This window comes from Pyxicephalus adspersus, chromosome 8, assembly GCF_032062135.1.
Source record: "Pyxicephalus adspersus chromosome 8, UCB_Pads_2.0, whole genome shotgun sequence".
NCBI lineage: Eukaryota > Metazoa > Chordata > Amphibia > Anura > Pyxicephalidae > Pyxicephalus > Pyxicephalus adspersus.
In genome coordinates this window covers 6,843,049-6,865,624 of record NC_092865.1, presented here as the reverse complement: position 1 = coordinate 6,865,624, position 22,576 = coordinate 6,843,049, and the positions used below count along the sequence as shown (strand labels likewise).

General features: G+C 42.7%; 1 protein-coding gene across 2 annotated transcripts in view; it reads right to left on the bottom strand.

The window, feature by feature from the left end:
* Nucleotides 1-15,715: 15,715 nt before the first annotated feature.
* Nucleotides 15,716-22,576, bottom strand: part of PGM1 (phosphoglucomutase 1) — a 33,811-nt gene continuing 26,950 nt past the window's right edge. For both annotated transcript variants that reach the window (XM_072419396.1, XM_072419395.1), the window contains exons 8-11: nt 20,802-20,937; nt 20,431-20,614; nt 20,152-20,286; nt 15,716-15,958 (exon numbers count right to left, since the gene is read on the bottom strand). In XM_072419396.1, the coding sequence (XP_072275497.1) occupies nt 15,869-15,958; nt 20,152-20,286; nt 20,431-20,614; nt 20,802-20,937 (545 nt within the window). In that variant the 3' untranslated portion in view covers nt 15,716-15,868. The remainder of the gene's footprint in view (nt 15,959-20,151; nt 20,287-20,430; nt 20,615-20,801; nt 20,938-22,576) is intronic.

The window sequence follows — 22,576 nt, the reverse complement described above, 5'->3', positions numbered from 1 at the left end:
GTTACAAGAGCTTGCAGAACAGCAAAAGATTTCTTCTGCAAGTCATGCAAACCGACCCATTCCCTCCTTCAAGCCTCTGTCCTGCACACCAGCGAGCAGGAAAGCCCCGTTCATATCTAGAAGTCGTCTGTATGTCGGATGTCCTTAACCCGGGGACTACCTGTATTGTAATCAGTTAGTTCTGCCCTTCTACCACCAGCCAATGAGAACACTCATAAGAGGGTGAGAGTTCTCACTGGCTAATGGAGTTAAAGTTGGTCTTGCCCCTGAGGACCACCAGCCAATAAAAATGTTCTATACGTGCTAAAGGCCAACCATACCTAATAGAAGCGGCGCTAAATAAATATATTTTCCATTTTAGGTGTAACATATTTTTCACCTTTCCCACCCTTCCCAAATTGTTCCAAAGCCAACAAATGATCTCGCCGTTTGATACCGTCAGTGAACACATGTAACCAGTGGCACAAATTCTAGGAAATATGACGAAAATAAACTCCGGCTGTTCCCAATGAAAAGCCACACGGGCTCCACCGACATCACCGCCACAAACTGTAAATTCAAATCACATCCCTGCGAACGTAATGCGCACTACGCCCATCCAACGTCTGCGATAAATAACTCCGCACGCTGTTTACGCTGATCAAAAACAGAGGCGGAAAAGCGAGCGCCATCTGATAAGAAAGATGAAGTCACAGGGCCGACGTATTATCTTATTTCCATTTGGGTTTTGAAGGATTTCTTCAAGATTCTCGCTGCCCCGGGGAGTTCATGTGCTTGAAAAAAAATACTTAGCTCTCTACGCGCAAGCGGCTCGCCGGTCTGGGTTTGATTACTTGAGCTCGGCAGACTGGTAGAGGGGAAAAGTGCAGCCTGGTTGGGTCACTGCGTTGTAACTTGAGAGCGCTCAAACTTTCTGAAGTTTTATGGGAACGAGAAGGAAATTTTATCCAGTTGAAAAGATGGATTTAACGTTGCATCATGTGAAAACAATTGAGGGACCTTAATCCCCGGCCCTCGGTTTTTAATAACTGGCCTTGCCATCTATTACTGGCCTAAAAGTGAATTTAATTTGGCTGATTGGAAATGCAATTATTTCGACAATGTCCCACTCTAAGGAGATAATATTTTTTTGGCATTGGAAATGGGCAGACTTGTTTAATGGAATTTTCATTATGACAAGGTGCACAGATAAAGGGGCAGGAAATTCAAGCCAAGAATTCGGGATCGAGGGGGCAATGGATGAAAATTAAATTAACTTTTTTTAATTATCTGTGCCCCATTGGGGGGATTTTATATTCACTTGCTGTATTGTGGACTTTGGGAGCAGTAAACAATCTCCCTTCATCAAAGCTTGGGCTGGGTTCAGATGGGCGGTGGGAACAGCTAGTCCCAGGTGGCATCTTCTTAGCCAACCATTGCCATTCTTGTAAATGAACCGGCAATCCAATATTTGTCAACAAGTGTTAGCCACTCACTAATACCCCCATTTATTAGTGCATAATGGTCACCCATGAGAAGAGAGCGGGGTCAGCCCATGATCAGCAATGGGTGGGAACATGGTGCCAATACAATAGGTGGAAATATAGTCATGGGTGGCCATGGGTGAAACATCACTTGTTGCTTCTTAACAGCTGGCATGGTTCACATAAACCATCACATCGCCCATCAAAAGTTCACCAAAAGTAAGGCGATAAACTCAAGAGCAGAACTCAATTTGTGATAATGAACAGAAAAGGTTAATATTGTCATGTTCCTTTATGGGAAGCCAGAGATGACAAGGGTGACCTCCCTTATTGCTCCACTACGGGTAGGAGGGCAAGTAGGGCAAGGACAATGGACTGACACAAGGCGCAGTGCATGGAAATGTCAGTGAAGTCAATGGAACATAGAAGCATTTTCAATTGCGTCGCCCATGGGAAGAGGGCACGAACAGCCCACTGTCAGCAATGGGTGGGCAAGATGGTGCCAATACGATAGGTGGAAATATAGTCATGGGTGGCCATTGGTGAAACATCACTTGTTGCTTCCTAACCACTGGCATGGTTCACAGGAATAAGGAAGAGGTGACCCCAACACAACCACACTGCCCATCTAAAGTTCACCAAAAGTAATGCGATAAACTCGAGCAGAACTCAATCTGGTATAATGAAAAGAAAAGGTTAATATTGGTAAGTTCCATTATGGGAAGCCAAAGATGAAAAGGGGACCTCCCTTATTGCTCCACTCCGGGGTAGGAGGGCACAATGGACTGAAACAAGGGGCAGCACATGGAAATGTCAGTGAAGTTAATGGAACATGGGAGCATTTTCAATGGCGTCGCCCATGAGAAGAGGGCACGAACAGCCCACTGTCAGCAATGGGTGGGCAAGATGGTGCCAATGCAATAGGTGGAAATGTAGTCATGGACAGGTCAGGCCACCAATTTACAGCCAGCCAAATATCAAGACAGAAAATGGGATTCATAGCCAAAAAAAACTTAGGGCCAATATATGAGCAGGTAAGCAGACATGGAAGAACCAAGGATGAGGCAGGGATAATCTGGGTTAATAACTACGTCAGTACTGCTCCTAATAACCACCAGCCAATGGAAATAATGCCTGCTGTGTATATTACCAATCAGCTGGAAGACAGTTGCTGGTGTACATAGCAGGCAGGATTTCTATTGGCCGGTGATTGGTAGAAGTGGTTCTGCCCCTAAAAACCACCACCCAATAGTCACACTGCCCACTACTTACCATATCAATGGGCTCCTATGAAAATTCAGCAAATGGGCTGCCAGTGAATGTATAAATAAAATAATTTTAACCTTTCTCAACTGTCCTTAAATTTCTGCCCCAACAGGGCTGTTTGCTCATCGAATAAACAAGCACACCTGGATGAACCTCCCCCAACACAACTCTTCCTAAAGCTGCTATAATTCTGCATCTTCCATCTGCTGCAGATTAGCAGTTGACAGTAGGGATGCAGAAGCATTTGTTTGAACACCAAACAGCCTGTTTATTGTATTCCATTGTCATCTGTAAGAGTCGGAAACATTTGTAGACATGTTGTAGAGTAATTTATCTGTAAGTCACCAGAAATGTAGAAAGTTTGGAAGTGATATTCTTAACTTATTAACACCTAGCCCTATATTATTAACCCCTTAGTGACTGCAATATATCCTTGTTAAGGGTGATCACTGTCTGTATTTGTGCTCTTGTGTTGTTACCCTGGCACACGTACCCCTGGTAGAGATTACAAGCAGCCGTGCTGGCATTGCACATTGCTCAGCATGGTCCCTTAATATCTGGAATCCAGGCCCGAGCCATGATGTAATGGAGACAGGGAAAAGGCTGAAAGAGATCAGCAGTAGATGCAACAAAAAAGACAAAAATAGGAATAAAAAACACACAAGGGGTCATTTTGATAATTGTTTTTACCAAATTTGTACCTAAAACTTCTCTTCTTCTCTAAAACTTCTCCCACTTCTCACAATTGGTTCAATTAGGAAATCTGTGAATCACCCATTACTGATAATTTATGCATTTTCCAAATCAATCCAATGTGAAAAAGATAACAATTGGGTGAATCTTGTGTGCAAAAACTGGAAGTAGACCTCCAAGGAGTCAATTTTTAAAGCAATGAAATTGACATTTCTTGGTGGAGAATTAATTACTACTATTGAAACACATGGACCGTAAAGATCCTCCACCAGGGAATTATTATTATTATTATTATTATTATTATTATTAATAAACAGGATTTATATAGCACCAACATATTACGCAGTGCTGTATATTAAATAGGGGTTGCAAATGACAAACAGATACAGACAGTGACAAAGGAGGAGAGGACCCTGCCCCGAGGAGCTTACAATCTAGGAGGTGGGGAATGTTAGATTCACTGCTTTATAAATGGAGCCCTAAATGTCATCCATTCAGTGCCAAAACAAATGTCCCAGCTGCGCTGCATTGCTGTACTGTACATGTTACCACCACACAATTTTAAAGCACCTTATGGGGGTGAATTCTTTGTTTTGCATGGCATCCCCCAACCCAGGCAATGCAGCAAGGAAAGGAAACATGCAGCATATTTGCTGTTGCAATGCATTACTGTATGTTGCAGTGTGTATTAGAACATGCATGCTCCAGCACACTGCAACATACAGTAATGCAATGCTTCAGAAAAAATTCTGCATGGTTCTTTTCTTAAAACTGCAATGCACCAAGATGCCAAAATCTGAATGATTCCCCCTGGGTGTCCCATCTACTCTACTGCTGAGAAACTCCAATGAAGCTTCAACCCATAAAGATCTCAGACAACAATAAATCATCATAAATCAACTCTATTGTCCCATGGTGGGGAGGGAAAACACAGATGGATCCACCAACTGAAAACTTTGCATGTTAATCAACAAATCCATTATTTATTACATTCTTCAACGGCTGAATAAACACGCAGCCATCGATCACTTGTAGAACAAACGTTTATGTGGGGTAAAGTGGACCTGTTTACTAACTCGCATAATTCTTTGCTAACATCTCATGATATTACATTAATATTATTAAAATAAAACGCAGTCCGGTGATTTAGCCCAGGATGAGATATTGCTATCAGTCTGCTGCAGGCAGAAAGAAGCCTTTCCCCAATCTCCTCTCCCTCAGTGATCATACAGGAACATTGTAACTTTTTAGCAAGTCACTCCATCATGAACATCCCAGAATGTCATCATTATTGTCCAATGGGGTTGTGAGGTCACTGAGACTGCAGAATAAATAAATATTGGTGGTATTGTGATAGATGAAGAGGTGAAACAGAAGCTGACGTTCTGGGCTGCTGCATCTGACAGTGAAATATGTTTATGGTCTCTTTACAACAAAAGCAAACAGTTTAATTGGGAGCTAAATACTCCGGCTAGATGTGTTTATTGAACAATTACAGCCATTGGCATTGGTAATTAATGGGTGTTAATTGCCACTTTTATGATCAAGAGTTTAGGAGTTAGCAGCTGGCCAGACTGAGGGTATGAGGTGTTTTACTGAGCGGATATCTACATATGGGAACCCTGGCTAGCACTGGCTGCAAATGTCTACCAACCCCAGCTGGCTGCAAGCATTTACCCAATCCTACCTGGCTGCAAGTGCTTACCCAACCATACCAGGTTGCAAGCACTTACCTACCCATAGCTTAATCCAAGCACCTACCAATCCCAAGCAGCTAAATGAACTTATCCAATCTTACCTGGCTGCAAGCATTTACTCACCCATAGCTTGGTGCAATTGCATACCAACCCTAGCTGGCCATAAGTGCTCACATAACCATAGCTGACTTCAAGTACTTATCCACCCTAACTAGTTACAAGCATGTACTGACCTGTAGCTGGATAAAAGCACCTAACAACCCTACTGGGTACAAGTGCTTACCCAACCCCAGCAGACTGCAAGCCCCTACCCAACCATATCTGGCTGCAATCATTTACTACCCTAGCTAGCTGTAATGCTTACCCAACCATAGCTGGTTATAAGCACTTATACAACCTTAACTAGCTACAAGCACTTACCCAAATATAGCTGAAGGTAAGCACCTACCAACCCTAGCTGGGTACAAGTGCTACCCAACCCCAGCAGATTGCAAGTCCCTACCTAATCTTACTAATCCCTAGCACAAGCATTTATCCAACCCTGGTAAATCCTAGATAATCCTAGCAGAATACGTTTATCCAAACCTAGCTGGCACTTACTCAATCCTAGCTTATCCTAGTGCACTCTTAATAATTAAGGGGATAAGTGCTTCCTCCAAGACAAGTTGGAATTGGGTAAGTTGTTGCCACAATGGTTACCACAAGTAAGGCAGGTGGAATAAGAGCACTGTTTTTTTGTTTAGGGAGGCGCTTGCCCCAAGGGTTAGCTAAGGTTAGGTAAGTGATTGCCATTAGGGTTAGCTAGGGAAGTGTAAACACTTGCTACTAGAATTGTCCAGGATTGGGTAGGTGTTTGCCTCTAGGGTTGGGTAAGTAGCTAAAACTGTGTAAGGTTGGGTAAGCGTTCACCACTAAGGTTAGCTGGGGTTGGATAAGATCTTGCTGCTAGAACTGTCTAGGTTGGGTAAGTGTTCGCCCCTAGGTTTAGCCAGGGTTGGATAGGATCTTGCTGCCAGAACTGTCTAGGGTTGGGTAAGTTTTAGGGACAAGGGTTAGCTAGGGTTGGATAAGATCTTGCTGCTAGAACTGTCTAGAGTTGGATTAGTGTTAGAACTAGCTAGGGTTGGGTTAGTGTTCGCCCCTAGGGTTAGCTAAGGCTGGATAAGATCTTGCTGCTAGAACTAGCTAGGGTTGGGTAAGTGTTCGCCCCTAGGGTTAGCCAGGGTTGGATAGGATCTTGCTGCCAGAACTGTCTAGGGTTGGGTAAGTGTTTGCCCGTGGGGTTAGCTAGGGTTGGATAAGATATTGCTGCTGGAACTGTCTAGGGTTGGGTAAGTGTGAGGGACTAGGGTTTGCTAGGGTTGGGTAAGTGTTAGGGACTAGGGTTAGCTAGGGTTGAATAGGATCTTGCTGCCAGAACTGTCTAGGGTTATCTAGGGTTGGATAAGTTTAGGGACTAGGGTTAGCTAGGGTTGAATAGGATCTTGCTGCCAGAACTGTCTAGGGTTATCTAGGGTTGGATAAGTTCTAATGCCAGAACTGTCTGGGGTTGGGTAAATGTTAGGGACTAGGGTTAGCTAGGATTGGGTAAGTGTTTGCCCCTAGGGTTATCTAGGGTTGGATAAGATCTAATGCCAGAATTGTCTAGGGTTGGGTAAATGTTATGGACTAGGGTTAGCTAGGGTTGGGTGATAGAGCTGTCTCATGTGCACAAGTGCTTAGTAAATCAGCCTCATTGTTTAGACCTACATTACCAAACCATTTTATTTATAATCATTACAACAATTCCCTGCACTGCCTACCTCCTGGAATATTCCAGATTGTAATGTATATGCTCAGCCACCCTCTCCAACCACAGAATGAAGAATCCCTTTTGGGAGCCCTGACCCTTTTATACAGACAGCACACATGCACTCGGTGTATAGCAGAATGTGAATTGCACAGTTGGGTTCCTTGCTTGTCCCAGGCACAGCTCAGTGTTTACCGGGTTGCTTCATGCTTGGTCAGGTGAGCACACAATCTAATGTTTGTCCGGTCTCCCGCTGGCTGCCGGTAAATATCACACAATGCTATGAATCTCCCTGTTTGTGGAGGTGTTCCATTTCAGCACCCAACATTTATATAATGCCAAATTAGATGTAATTAACGTGCAAACGCAAGGCTGTTAGGATTCCCAATCAGAGGGATTGTATGAATAAACAGAGGTGTGACAATATCCGGAGAGGAATGTGGATTATAAAGGACATTCTAGACAAAGGATTGGATTTACTGGTTCCAGTGGGTGACATCAGGAAATGTACAGCAAATCTTAATACAAGCGCTGACCTTATGGAGCCTTGCAGAAGGGAAGCTGATTGGTTGGGTGAATTTCCCAGTTTGATCCCTGTATGTGCACTTTCCTTTATGGGTATCTACCAGTGATCCAGGGGTGGAACAGTTAGGTCCCTGGGGTCCATGGAAATACTAAAAAAAAAAAACATTATGAATTTATTTTAGCTTTTCGACCTTGGAAGCTGAGGAGCAACAGGGCCTTTGTATTGCTTTTTGCAACTGCTCATTCACTCTACTGTGGTGCATGGGAATTATTGCGTTTTATGGCGCGCATTATTAATGTGTTGTATTAAGGCTGCAAAAATAGCTGCAAATAATTCTTCAAAAATATAAAATAAAAAATAAATACTCATCTTGGTTTTGCTTTCAAGAGGTGCAGGTGATGTCTTTGTGCATCTCTGTTGCATCTTGGGATAGCTGAGAACCCGAAATTCTGCGAGAATGAGCACAGCCCATTACAGAAGTACCCAGGAGGGGGCAGTGTGGTGCAGTGACAGGGACACCTACTAAATGCATTGCAAGCCGAGATGGAGGTAAGTACTCCTTCAACCAATCCCCAGCCCTGATGCAAGCAGTGCGATGGCTCTTGGGGGGAGGCATGCAAATATCAAAATGCTTTTATTGGTTGGTAGGAGTTGGTGTGTCTAGGTGGGCTGGATTTGCATGCAAAACATCCAAATGTGATTCTGAAGCTTCATGATTAAAGAACTGAAATCCAAAAAATGGAAAAAGGGGCGGGACAGGCTGGGGTGGGAGGGGCTGGCAGATGCCAGACATTCTACAATCAGGGAAAGAGGCGGGCTTTATCTGACTTGCTGCAGCTTCTGATACACACTGTGAGAAGCTCACAGTGTGCAGTGAAATCATAGGAAACAATTTTACACCAGGAGAGAAGCTGGGACAACTGTGCAAGACTTAAGGGAAGGCTGGGGGCAGATTTATTAAAGGGGAGGCTGGAGTTTTATTTATTCAAGGAAGGCTGGGGGCAAATTAAATGAAAGGAGGGTTGGAGTTCAGTATCTATTGTGTGCTGCTTCCTCACCTCTTAGATTGTAAGCTCTTTGGGGCAGGGTCCTCTCCTCCTCCTGTCTGTATCTGTCTGTCATTTGCAACCCATTTTTTTTGTACAGCGCTGCGTAATATGTTGGCGCTATATAAATACAGTTTATTAATAATAATAATAATATAGTATTTCTCTTAGCAGTGACCACATTCTATAGCTTTACAAACCTTTACCTGCAGACAGGTACACTTTTCATACTCTTATAGAAAATAAAATCTATACATTTCCCTGCTGTTTCTTTTTTTATTAGCTGAGTATGTGAAAGGAATCATTTGACAATTAAGTTCTTAACGAGCCTCAATCATATTCTCAGTGAGATTAATCATGCGTAGAGAACATTAAAGTGTTTAATAGACTCTCTGCCTCTTCCTCGGGGCAGTTATAATTACAAGCCAGGTCGTTGCTTTTATCTCCGCTCTGCAATTCGCAGACATTGTGCCGGTTGGTTTGCAGGTAGCGGCCTGTGCGGCGTGCGGTTAGAGGAAAGTCGTCATATATTACCGTATCGTATATTACGACTGTCAGTCAATGATGCAAGATTAACCTCGGAGCAATTTTCAAAGAGATTCTGGCAGTTCTGCTTGCTGCAGCTTGTAGCTCATGTACAGATTGGTGGGTGCTCCATGTAGGGCTGTGATTCTAAACCAGGGGTCCTCCAGAGGTTGCTGGGGGTTCCATAAGCAAATTGCAACTCTCAGGTCAGACTAAGTGACCCCCAATGATCTATTTGGCTATCTGTAAGGGTGACATTCTTCCCAATGGCCAGCAATGTAAGAGGAATTCTTCCCACTGACCACCACACTAAAATAATGTGAGCTGGTGATATAGTATTGCATTATAGGATTGGTTCCATAAAACCTTAAAGTTATTTCAAGGGTTCTCCCATGTTAAAAACATTAAGAAAGGCTGCTCTAGGGAGTATCAGACAGTGCAATCAGAGCCTTTTGCTGAACAATTGCTAACAGTAAACCAATTACAAAATAAGTGAGCTTTTATTTGTAGAACTTTGTCTGGAGCTGCAGAATCACGGGCTGAGCTATATTAAATAAGCCTTATGTCCATGGTGGGCCATTGATCTACTGGTATGCTGGTCATTGTGATGGAGAGATGATCAGCAAAATCATTTAGTTTGTTGAAATGTTATAGAAATTAGGACCATGGGGACCACCTAGGCAAAGCTTGTCTGAAAAAAGAATCATGGCAATGAATGGCTTTGTTGCTAAACAAAGCCTGATACATGACCTATCATTAAAGGGTTACATTGAGGTCTCCCCAATATCTATTATCATGGTTCCAGTTAAAGTGGGGCCAATGCTTTTGGTTTCCTAGATCCTGGAAAGGTGGCAACAGGTGAGATTGCTGTAGCCATATTTTTACAGTTGGCCCCCAGGGGCATTGTTGGGGTTGCAGGAAGGTCCCACTGGTATCTACGTTTTCTGAAAATACCCAATGATCCAAAACGTTGGTTTGGCTTCAATGCACCACATTGCCATTGCTGAAAAAAACGCCAAACTGAAAGAATCGGATCTGGATTTTGGGTTTTCTCTATCCTGGCTCCCAGACGATAGGAATTCATTTATTGCTAATCGGCAAAAAATTCTCATCATCTACAATTATTTGTTGTCCGTTATTCATCCAGAATGGCATCAGATCGTTATCGCCAAGTTGGACATCTGAAAACGCTTACATGACATCAAACAAGGCTATAAAATTTGTGTTGGGTCAGATTTTTAGAACTCTGAGCTGCTGAGATAAAATAAGAGTTATATGATGATAACGAGAAGCATTTGTGATTTCCAGTAATGAGGTTTCCAAAATGTTCCGGCATTAGGTGGGTGGGGGCGAAATTCTCGTTCATGTATCGGTTTGCCAGTAATAGTGAAAGTAAGGCAAAACGAAACCGCACATGATGCAACGACGGCACCCTGAAGATGTGGAAACTAAATTATTGAAGTGCGAGTTTCACCAACATTGTCTTTTGGGTTTAATACACAAGGATTGGGTATTTTTTGCTCTGCGTGTGCCAATAGGGGGAAATGTTCATTTTTTGTAACATAAAATTAGAGGAAATCTCCCAAAGTAAGGAGAATTCTATTCTTAGAGAGCATTCTGGGACAGGTGTTCCCATTGGATGATTTACAATCACCTCTTCTTCAGGGGCAACTCCAATAAAGTTCAGAAAAATGGTGTTGCCGCTTTAAGAAGACTCATTTTACAACCTTTGAATGTAATTGGATAACTGGTGGGTGCTACTGCGCATGCGCGTCTGCCCAGCCAATGAAGAGTCTTCTGGAACACAGGCTTGTTCCCCAGCAAGTAGGCCTCCAGGAGGCTTCCGCAGTCTTCTTCTGTATCCAAGATGGCGCCTACTTGCTGGGGAACTAGCCTGTGTTCCAGGAGACCACCCACCAGGTATCCAATTAGATTCAAAGGTTGTAAAGAAGACGTCAGGATGTATCCAGGCACTCTATTGGACGGCTGGATGGAGACCCCACTGGGATTCCAGGGATAGCCGCAGTTTTACTGCCATTGCACGGTAAGGCCGGAACCTCTTTTTTTTGGGACAATAAGAATACCCCAAAAGGGGAGGGAGGTTAAGTTTATAATGAAAGGGTCCTATGGGTCCTGAAACATGGCCTGTTTTTATCTGGGCATTGCAGTGAAGCCCCGGGCCAACCAGTCTGGGAACCTCTTTTACTTTTGTATAAGAAACATTCTTGAAAACACCCCCTTTAGGTTCCTTAAAGTGACATCACCTTGGCCAATGTTTGCATGCAAACAAGCCGCCAAATCACCGATATGCCAGCAATGCCCTCTCCAGTCTCTGTTGGGAACAAAAGGGGGCATTGCATTGCCCCTCTCTGTCATGTGACGGTGCTCGGACTTGGCAAATAGCTGGTAGACCCATGCATTGCCACATTAGAGGAGGACAAACGCCCACCATACCCAGAAGCACCGACTGAACTATCCAAAGGGGATTGTTGGATAAGTATTAGTGGGTCAGGATGGTTGAATGGGAATTGGGGTAGTGGAATGGGAGTAGGGGTATCAGTAGGATCTAATCCTAAATAGGGAAATGATGGTGTCTTTCCAATCCTTCTCACATACATAAACATATTATAGCACGGTGTTACAACTTAAAGTTCCATATAGGCTTCAGACCAATGGAAATCAGCACAATATTGCATTGCAGATTACAAATTTGCATATATTTGATGTATTACAGGAACAAATGAAACAAAGGGCAGTACGCCGCTTTTGAATACCACTCGAACCTAGAAGTGCAAAGCATCGCTGTGTACAATCTGCATTATATTTAATAATATTTGTGCATGTTAAGTTTTATGCTTGTTGCCAGATATATTAAAATAACTGACCTGCTTAATACAATGGCCATAAATGGAGGAATTCTGAACAATAAACACGCATGTATTACTGCAATGCACTAGTGTGACCAGTAGGGAGGCTGTTACCACCGACTTCCCTTGCAAATGATGGTTCTCCAACTGGTATAAGTGTTGAAGCTCTGACTTCCCGTCATTATTACTACTCAGCCCTGATGAAGGGAGACTTTTCCAGCTCTGAAACACGTCAGCTTTCATTTATTGACAATTACATCTAATAGAGAGATCATTTCAGACATGGACTAGATGGCGCTTCAATGATTTACTATTTCCAAAGATTTCTGTAAACAGCCCACTGCACATTTTTATCTTGGTTTTGACACCAATGTACAGGCAGTCTCCGGGTTACATACGAGATAGGGACTGTAGGTTTGTTCTTAAGTTGAGTTTGTATGTAAGTTGGAACAGGTACATTATTTTAATAAATGCAATTAGGACAGATGTTTGTCTCAACATATTATTAGGCAGCGTGGTGTCAGTTAATGTATAAAATTCTTACTGTGAGTTAATCACAAACAAAGCAAAAAAAAATCTTTATGGAGCCTAGACATTCATTATTTTCTAGAGCAAGCTGTGCTTTGATATGCAAAAAGAAACAACTGCGGAGTTTGTCTTTGTCATTAAAGAGTTACAAGAGGCTACAGAAGAGCTGAGCTGTGTTTAGCAAAAGATTTCTTCTGCAAGTCATGCAAACCGACTCCCCTTCCCCCATCAAGCCTCCGTCCTGCACACGAGCGAGCAGGGAAGCCCCGTTCATATCTAGGAGTCGTCCTAATGTCGGATGTCCTTAACTTGGGGACTACCTGTGCAACAATCAAATGAACCATTGAATGTAAATTTCTGTGCTGCTGCCAGACTCATCCATCCTTCCCTCCGCTCCTCTTCCGCTGCATCTCTTTGTAGTTCTCTCCATTGGCTTCCATTTCACCTTAGAATCAAATTTAAGCTCCTGTGCTTTGCCTTCAAATCCCTCCACAGGTATTGTCCCACTTACATTTCTGACTTGGTAAAAAAATACTCCCCCTGCCGCTCTCTCCGCTCCTCCAATGACCTACTAATGACTTCCTCACTCATAACCTCATCACACGCACGGTTACAAGACTTCTCTAGAGCTGCTCCAACTCTCTGGAATGGTCTTCCTCGTCCTATTCGGCTTGCTCCTACTTTCTGCTCATTTAAGAGCGCTCAAAACCCATTTTTTCAAACTTGCCTACCCGTCTTCTTCTGTTTTTTGAAACCACCTCTACTTCCCACCACTACATATCTCCCATCCTATTGTGTGTAAATTCCCCCACTTACTAGATTGTAAGCTCTTCGGGGCAGGGTCCTCTCCTCCTATATCACTCTCTGTATTAGTCTGTCATTTGCAACCCCTATTTAATGTACAGCGCTGCGTAATATGTTGGCGCTATATAAATCCTGTTTATTATTAATAATAATAATAAAATTGGATGGTGTGGCACTGACATAACAACATAGATTGCAGTGGTGTCAGGGATGAGGTTTGCAGTTTTGCTTTAACAAATTGGTCATTTTCACAATTTCATCAGCGCTTTATTTAACCGCAATATTCTTGGTGCTAATCAGATGAGTTTTTTTTTATTTTGTGCATCAGAACAAAAATGCGTCTCTATTAATAGGAGTCTTTCACAGCAGCTAATTCTTAATCCCTGAGAAAAAGCTGATATTTGACTCCGCGTCCCAGCAGCGCCGGTGGAAGCAGAGAGGGCAGATTAGGGCACACGTTCCACAAGGTGGCCTCTTGATGGCTAAATAGAACTTTGTTTAATAACTTTTCAGTGGAGGCCGAAATTGTACGGAGATTTTTTTTTCTTTTTCTGGAACATGACATTTTAAATGACTGGGGTCTGCGCTCCTACAGTACGGCACTGTTAGATCTGTCTATGATGTCATGAGTCAGGGATTAGGTTTGCTCCAAGACCTTTCATTACTCTCTGGAGCACGGCCAAAGCTTTTTTCTTTCTGGTGTCTACCGGCTAAAAAATTGGGCAGTTTTGTGCTCCTGTAAGAGAATCTAAAAATGATACAAAGCCTGAAGAGAGATGATTCACAAAATTGTATCCTCTTAATAAATAATTGGGGGCCAATGCAATTAAAGATTTTCTGCATGCTGGTATATAAAAGGGATTTATTGGAAGCTTTGAATGTGGCGCCCTCTAGTGTGAGATCAGCACATTGTATCTGTAGGTTGCTTTGTAATGGAAATTTAAAGCAGATTTTAATGGTGCAGCTAATAAATTGGAACTGTGCAGAGAAACAGCTGAATTCACTAATGAAATAAATTGGCATGACGTGCTTTATCAGTCCTACTCAGGTGAATAGGGGCGGTGCCACTCTTTAGTGGGATACCACCATGCAACAGCTTCACTATGCAGCCGTATCGCCTCCTGTGTCACCTGCCTGCCTATTACACAATAAAGAATCATTGCACTTAGCTTCTCCTTTGCTATCCTTCAGACATTAGTTTCTCATTATTAATTCTGGTCCGTGTGCATCAACCCATTAATGAGCAATATTCAGTCTAAGCATTTACCTGTCAATGATCAGTCCCCAGGATAGAAGCAGTAATCTATTAAGTCCAAGCCCCTGGTCAATGGCTTTACCCTGTCAGTGGCCATTTTTCTACAGATATGTGATAACGCCTCAACGCTCGGTCCTCCACAATGCTCAGCTCCCAGGCATGTTTGGTAACCTGTAAGAGCCCCTGTTGGGTAACCCAATGTATAAGCTGTAACCCCATAGTAGGCTTTCTTCTATTTATGTGTAATATTCTTGCAGCTCACAGTACCCAGCCCATTTATTCCTTAACAGCCAGGCTTCAGCCCATGTGCATTACCTCCAGTGCATGCACAATAATCCATCACATCCATGCATTGCACAATGCTAATAGGTCATGTCTCTATCAATGCTCAGCCCCACTACCCACTTTTAGAGTTAAAAGAATCTCAAGCACTACACCAACTATTGCTGCACTCCAGGACACCATAACTCTTTTTTTTACCCTCCATTGTCCATAATTCCAAGCATGCATGCCTCCTGTTTCATTCACAGTATCCTCCCCACCATCCTACAGCAAGCAATGCTACGGACACAAACCCTGGAACCTTCACTGTCCCAGAAAAACTTCAAATACTTTAAGCATGTGTCTCCTGCACCTTATTTGCTCTGTAATACTCCCTGCATTCCTCCGCTGCCTGCTATCATATCTCCTATATTGCTCTCTGTCATACAATCTAATATACTCTTCTGTGCATAGTATTCATGGCCATACCCTCCAAACCTATGTCCTGTACATACCGTCATACCCTTCAAACTTTTGATTTTCTGCACATACAGTCTGTCATATTTCCTGAACTCCTCCTATACATTCTGCCCCTGGTAATGCTCCCATCACCCCTCTCCTGCACATATTGCCCACTGTCATATTCTCTAATGTAGAGTTTCCCAAACAGGGTTCCTCCAGAGATTACTAGGGGTTCCTTGAGCACTTTGTGCCACTCAGGTCAGTTACCACCAACACCAATCATCTTTTTGGGTAACATGCTTCCCAAAGGCCAGCAATGTAAAAGGAATTCTTCCCACTGACCCGCACACTAATATACCGTGAGTTGTGGATATATAAATATGGAAGGGGTTCCCTGAACAATTTTTTAGGGCCCCCATGTCACAAAGGTTGATAAAGGCTACTCTAAAGCATCACTCTCTAACCTTATAATGAATATGGATGAGCAAGTAAAAATAAAACACACGTACGTTGGTAAATAAAAATACTCAATCTGGTTTCCAAATAAATTTACTTTCTTCAGCTTCCATCCCCAGTTCACATACATTGGTGAATGACGCACAACATTGACAGACAGGACAGAAAGGGGAAGGGGCAGACTAGGTGAACAAAAATTCATTTTTCAGCCGCGATGAAGCCTTCTCCGCTTATGTAATGACCGTTGGGGCTGTGCGGCCCGTCCTCTCCTGCAGCTTGGACAGTTTCAGTGCTATTGTAACCAGAGGGGCTAGCATTACCTGTATGGGGAAAAGAGAACAAGACTCAATGGTTGTTACAGGGACACCAATTCACATTGCACGAAAGTGAAAAGATTTTGAATTTCTTGCACAAATGTAAAACTGATAAATGATTTTCTTTTAGCCAAGAAGTCAAAATAGTTAACAGATTGCAAATACAAATCACACCCTAATATAAGTCTAATGATCCCCCTTCTTCCAAATGATTGTTTAGGTGTTTCTAGTGAGGGGTAAATTAATACTACGGCATGTACAGACATATTAGACAATGGGTGCTTCTCCGACCATTGGCAACGGGTTGGTGCAGGTCCTTTTCTGTTCCAATATAAGTTCATAAAGACATGGTGTGACGAGTTTGGTGATGGAATTTCAGTGTCCTGCACACAGGCCGGACCTCAACCCTTTGGGATGAATTAGAATGCCGATTGAGTCTTCTGATCCAACATCAGCACCTGAACTCACAAATGTCCTTTTGGCTGAATAGTATGAAATTTCCAGAAGTCTGGTGGAAAGTCTCCCATGAAGAGTGGAGGCTGTTATAGCCATACAGGGGAGGAGAGGGGGCAGCCCCATAATAAGGTAGAATAAATTCAGCCTCCAATAAAAAAACCTCATTCTTGGTGTAAACCTGTTCACCATAATGTGCATTGGAGCCCAGATTGTTAGGTAACGCACTGTAAAAGCAGAATTAAAACAAGCACCTCTGTAGCTGCTTGTATTGTGATGTAATTCATTCTCAAAAATCCTCTTAAGTTGTATTTTTTTTTTTACTATCAGCATGGAAACACCTGCTGGTTGTTTACATTTATAATGGCAGGCTGGGAGTTTTGAAGATGGCTTGTTTTTTGCTAGCAAGTTGAACACAGGGTTGTTTTAAAGCAGAACTAAAGTTCCACATTTTAAAAATTGCAGGCAAGGATTTTTATTGCAGAAGGGACAAGAGATCCTTGGCTATCTAGGATAAAGTAACTCCTGGGAATGTGCATCAAAGATAATTTAGTCCTGGCATCCCGGTCCAGGGGCTGCCGGGAATCCCCGGTCCTGGGGCTGCCGGGAATCCCAGTCCCAGTGGTCATGGATCTGGAAACCGGGAGAAGACCAGAGGAGGATGGCAGCACTACAACAAAAGCAAGGACAGGGGAGTGCAAAAAAAAATTGCAATCAGGATATCACCTATCCCTTCTACAATAAAGGACCAGCCTGCTTGACATTTTATTTTCTTGGGATTTAGTTCTCCTCTATGCTGTTATTTGCTCTTTGAAAAGGAAGGGGGGGAGGGGGGGGATAAGGACAATTGCCCAGGGCCCTCCATCTTGTCCAGGACCGTAATGGACAGTTCGGCAGGGTGTTGTAGTTTAAATACTGCACATTTAGGGCTTCTACTTCCTAACTGACTATTCTATGCTAGTTTTGTGGATCAGGAAAGGTTTTTTCACCTATGGATCAAATGAATATTTAAGTTTCTTAGGATTTTTATCAATTATTTTTGTCTTTTAGGTGAACTCAATAGATCTGTGCTTATATTGAGGGGTATTTTACCTCCACACTTCAGGGGCAATGGGAAAGTGGGGGACAATTTAAAAAACGAACAACGCTTTAAATACACATATACATCGCATCTTACAAAACACCTGAATACGTGAAATATTTTCTTGCTCACTCAAAAATCTGCTGAAATTAATGACTAAAAAGATGTCAGAGCTGCACAAATATTCCTATCCAAGTCTAATAACATTTTAGGACAGGATGTGGAAAACGACTGGGACTTGGGGCAAAGGCGCTTGCAGCTGTGTACACAGCGGCGACAATAACGGGCAGTATTACAAAACGGGCGGCTGCTTCCTGCACCTGCAGAATGTTTAGCCAGCCCCCCGCGCAGGCCAACGCAGGACCAACCTTTTCGGAGCTTTTTCAACAAGTTTATAGTATTTAATATACGGATGGATTTCTCCATTTGCTGATGTTGCAAAAAAAAAAAAATAAGTCTCCAAGGTCCCGCATTTCAAGTTCTTGTTTGCATCAGAGCCACTTGTAGACAAAGAAATGCGAACCTGGAATACCAGCTAGAAGGAATTTAGTGTGAGCAACACACAGGAGACAATAAACTGGCAACAGACGGAAGAAATTAGGAATTAGGAGCTCGTTAGGATTTCATTCCAAGACCTGCGATGAGCCGCCCTGCAGGATTCAGCAGAAAGGGAGAAATGAATGCGTTGTGGGTTTGGAAGAGATCAGTTATACTCAAGCCATCACAGTAGGCGGTAAATGTGATTTAAATAGCCATCATATTGTAAAGAAATTAAACGCTGAATGCTACAAAATTGGTGAGACTTAAATGAACGTTTTTGTTGGCAATCTTCTTTCAGAGTGGAATTACCCAGTATAGCCTCTCGCACGTGTGTACCTCGTATAGACCAGGGGAATTTTGCAATTTTGATTATTTATCAATACTGCTAATGATGACACAGATGTAATGCATATATTGGTTTTTGGGGGGCAGGCAAAGCTTTATTTTGGCAAAAAAATATTTCTTTTTGCAGAGAATGCCTACAATATGCTGTGTGTCTTAGGGAAAATCAGTGAGCCACTCACACATGTAGGAAATGACATTTATGTGGGGATTCCATACCGGATGTACAGAATGCCTCTAGGGTTACTCTTCCGTTGCTCATGGGAAGCTGTTTTAATTAACATTATGTGGAAATCTGCCCTTACAATAGCTAGAAATATTGTTACAATAAATTTGATGCTTGTGAACACAATTTGCAGGGATCATTTAAAGACGAACTAAGACGAACTAAACTTCCTAAAATTCCACGTTTGGTCTTATGCTTTATCCACCTCGGTCTCAGCACAGAAGCACGGTCCCGCCATGTTCGTCCCGCCATGTTTGTGCATGGGTGAAATTGGCATTTTTTATCCCCATTGAATGAAAAAGGAAATTCTGTGCAAGCCTGAGATTGGACATGTGCAGAAGGAACAGCCATAGACCTTCTGAGATATGTGATTTATTAATCCCAGGAGGCTCTGCGCTCCTATTCTGTCTTTACCGCCGTGGCAATAAAGACAGAAGTTGGTCTTTGCCCTATTTTTTTTTTTACCCTAAATAAGAGGGGTGTCTACCCTTTTATGTAAAGTAAACATTTGGTGATAGGTCTGCGTTAAACTAGAGCTACTGCTCCTGAGAAACTGGTCTGGCATTGGCTGTAAGCCAGGTCTCCATGATAGTACAAACAGAACAATGGCCATGGGGAAGAAACAAAATTTAAAAGGTGTATCCACGAAATTACAATCTGGTATTATAGGGCATACCTGGTAATCACAGTTATAAGTGTTTGTCAGGAAATCTTAAAAAAAAAAATATACATGCATTACATCCTGGCAATGGTTGGTATGCCACAAATGCACCCAGCTCCGATAGTAGGCTGAGAATGGTGTCCATCCTGGCTAGTTGTCCCTTTACCCCCCCAGCATTCTAATTCTCTCCGTATTTCCATGCAAAAAGCGCTGTAGGCTATAATTCTTAGGCAAAACTCACCGAAATATGTCCAATATTTATTAAATTTATATATATTATATGAAGATTTCTTTGTATTGGACTCAATACAGCTATTTTGTATTGATTCCAATACAAAATTATTTGAATTTCCCGCCGCTCCTCCCGCCCACACTGACGCCACCCTGGAGATTATCTCTGCATTCGCCGGCTGGAGATTGGAGGGGGAAGACGTGTCCCGAAGACCTGCGGGGACCAGCAGGACACAAGGGAAAGACAATGGAACAAGGTAAAAGGAGTTTTGTTAATCGTTTTAGCAACCCCGAGTGTGACTCAGATTTACCGCTTTTTGCACGCAAAATCCACCCCGAGTCACACTCAGGATTACAGCTGGAGGGTTAATAAAATACAGGATGCCTACCCCTCTCTTCTCAATTTAGGGACGATGTAATATCTATTCCAAGATAAGAACTGTAAGGACTGATTTGATTGATTAACCAGAGCAGCTCTAAATTTGGGACAGAAGATATTTTACTTATAGCAGTAAATGTATTGATTGGGTTGGGGCTTGTTGACAATTTTTTATTTATTTTTTATCATTTAGTCTACTATTGCTGATAACTGGATTCAACAACATGCTTGGAAAAGGAATGGACAGTGCATTCGGTAAAGAACGTTGTGACAATATTGCATTTACCTGAGGATCTTCATATATTTTGGGCGCATCCTTTTCGTAGCTGTCTATATATAACCTGATAGTTGCTCCGGCACTGCCGGTACCGCTAAGTCGGAAGATGATACGAGAGCCATCGGTGAAAATGAGCCTCAATCCCTGACAAGAGAAAAAAAAATGTTAGAGCAAAGAATAAAATTGAAAGGAAGGACCTTTGGAAGACTAGGAGGTAAAAAGGAAAAGGGACAGGTGCAGATGGAGATAAAAGACTAAAACTGATCAAAGATGCAATGGAGGTGTCACCTGGTTTCTTGAAATGCTTCCGTCAACAGGGTCGCTGTATTCAAAGTTATCAGCTTTTTCTACAGTGTAAACTTTATCGCCGACCGCTAACTTCTGTCCAACGAAGGAGCGATCGAACATGACTGCCTCCAGGTCCTTCATCATTTTATTGGCGCCTTCAGATTCCACCTCCTCGTAGTCGTACCTGTAGAATGGAAGAGGCTCTGATGGTAAGGGCATTTCTAGGTTGGACAAAACGGGTTCATTCAGCTGGGGGGAGATTTAAAACCTCAGCCTACAACAAAGACTAACCGTATGACTAACTAGAATGTAAATCCGTAAAATACTAAATGAAAATTTATCTTAGCAAAGGATATCATCGAGAACTTTACCTGGTGAAGAAGTTTCGCCCAAATTTCTGCCAATGGTCTTTCAGGATGTCTTCTACGCTCTGTTTGCGGGTAGCAATGATCGATAACCAGGCGAGGACGGCCCAGAGACCATCTTTTTCCCTGATGTGATCCGACCCTATGCAAAAAAAAAAATGTTGAACCATGTTAGTTTTTGACAGAAAGGAGACAAAAACTTAATCTTAATTTTTACTTTGGAACATAATTATAAATTAATAATTATCTTAATCATAAAAGCATATTTTATATCGAGTATTATTTGAAGATAAACCTTTTCATCAAAAAGGCATTTATTACAAGAAGAGCATTTTACATTACAGTTGGGGAAAATTCATCACTGTAGTTGTGAAGAGAGGGAGAGGGGTAAGAGAGGGGAGGGAGAGGGGTAAGAGAGGGGAGGGAGAGGGGTAGGAGAAGGGAGGGAGAGGGGTAAGAGGGGAGAGGGGTAAGAGGAGGGCGGGAGAGGGGTAAGAGGAGGGCGGGAGGGGTAGGTGAAGGGAGAGAGAGAGTGGTAAGAGGAGGGAGAGAGTAGGTGAAGGGAGGGAGAGGGGTAAGGGGAAAGAGGGAGGGAGGGAGAGAGGTAAGGGGAGGGAGGGAGAGGGGTAAGGGGAGGGAGGTAGAGGGGTAAGAGGAGGGAGGTAGAGGGGTAAGAGGAGGGAGGTAGAGGGGTAAGAGGAGGGAGGTAGAGGGGTAAGAGAAAGGAGAGGGGTAAGAGGAGGGAGGTAGAAGGGTAAGAGAAGGGAGGTAGAAGGGTAAGAGAAGGGAGGTAGAGGGGTAAGAGAAGGGAGGTAGAGGGGTAAGAGAAGGGAGGTAGAGGGGTAAGAGAAGGGAGGAATGCATAGGGGAGGCGTAAGAAAGAAGTGAGAGTAGGAAGAGAGCCATAAGAAAGCAGCAAGAGGCAGAAAAGGAATAGAAGAGAGGGGCGAGAGCTAAAAGAGAGAAGTGCGAGGCAGAAGATGCCATATGAGAAGGAGGATAGCATAAGAGAGGGGTAAGAAAGGAGCAAGAGACAGAAGAGAGGTGTTTAAGAGGGGCAAAAGACATAAGGAAGGGGAAGGAAAGAAGCAAGAGGTGGTAGAGAAGGGCTGGAGGCAGAAGAGAGGCAGAAGTGAGATATAAGAAACAAGTTAGAGGTGGAAGAGAGGGGCAAGAGATTCAGACCTGCTTGACCTCCAGGGATGGCTCCAGTTTAATATGAAAATTGCAATAATAATTTTAATATTTTGAAGCTCCACATCCCCAACCACTTTAAAAAAAAATAAAAAAATGATTTTTCATCATTGGCTACCATTTTGCTGCAGACCATCGTTTCATGAACATTACAGCGGAGGCGACTTTTCTGCATAACTTCCACTAATAATTTCATTGCTCCTTTATAAACTGAAAGCGTGTTGCCAGTCAGATGCAATTTTTGGCTTCCATCTATTTCCATATAAAAATCTAAATTTAATTTGTACGTCGGTCAAATAGAGTAAGAATAAAAAAAAAAAAACATCTGAAATTCAGCGGCCAAACAAAACTTTTTATGTGAAAAACGCATCTAAAATAATGATCTCTGCAGAACGGGAAGAGAGTGCGGTTAGTCACTCTGCAAGTCGCTAGATTTCCCCCAGAAAGACTTCTATGGTACAATTAAAGAAATAAAAAAAAAAGTATGTGCCAATTTTCTGACAGAGCATTGTAAAAAAAAAAATGTTTTCTCTGATTCGGTGCCAAACCTAAAGTATGAGCGTTCTGCTATAACTTTGTTATAAATA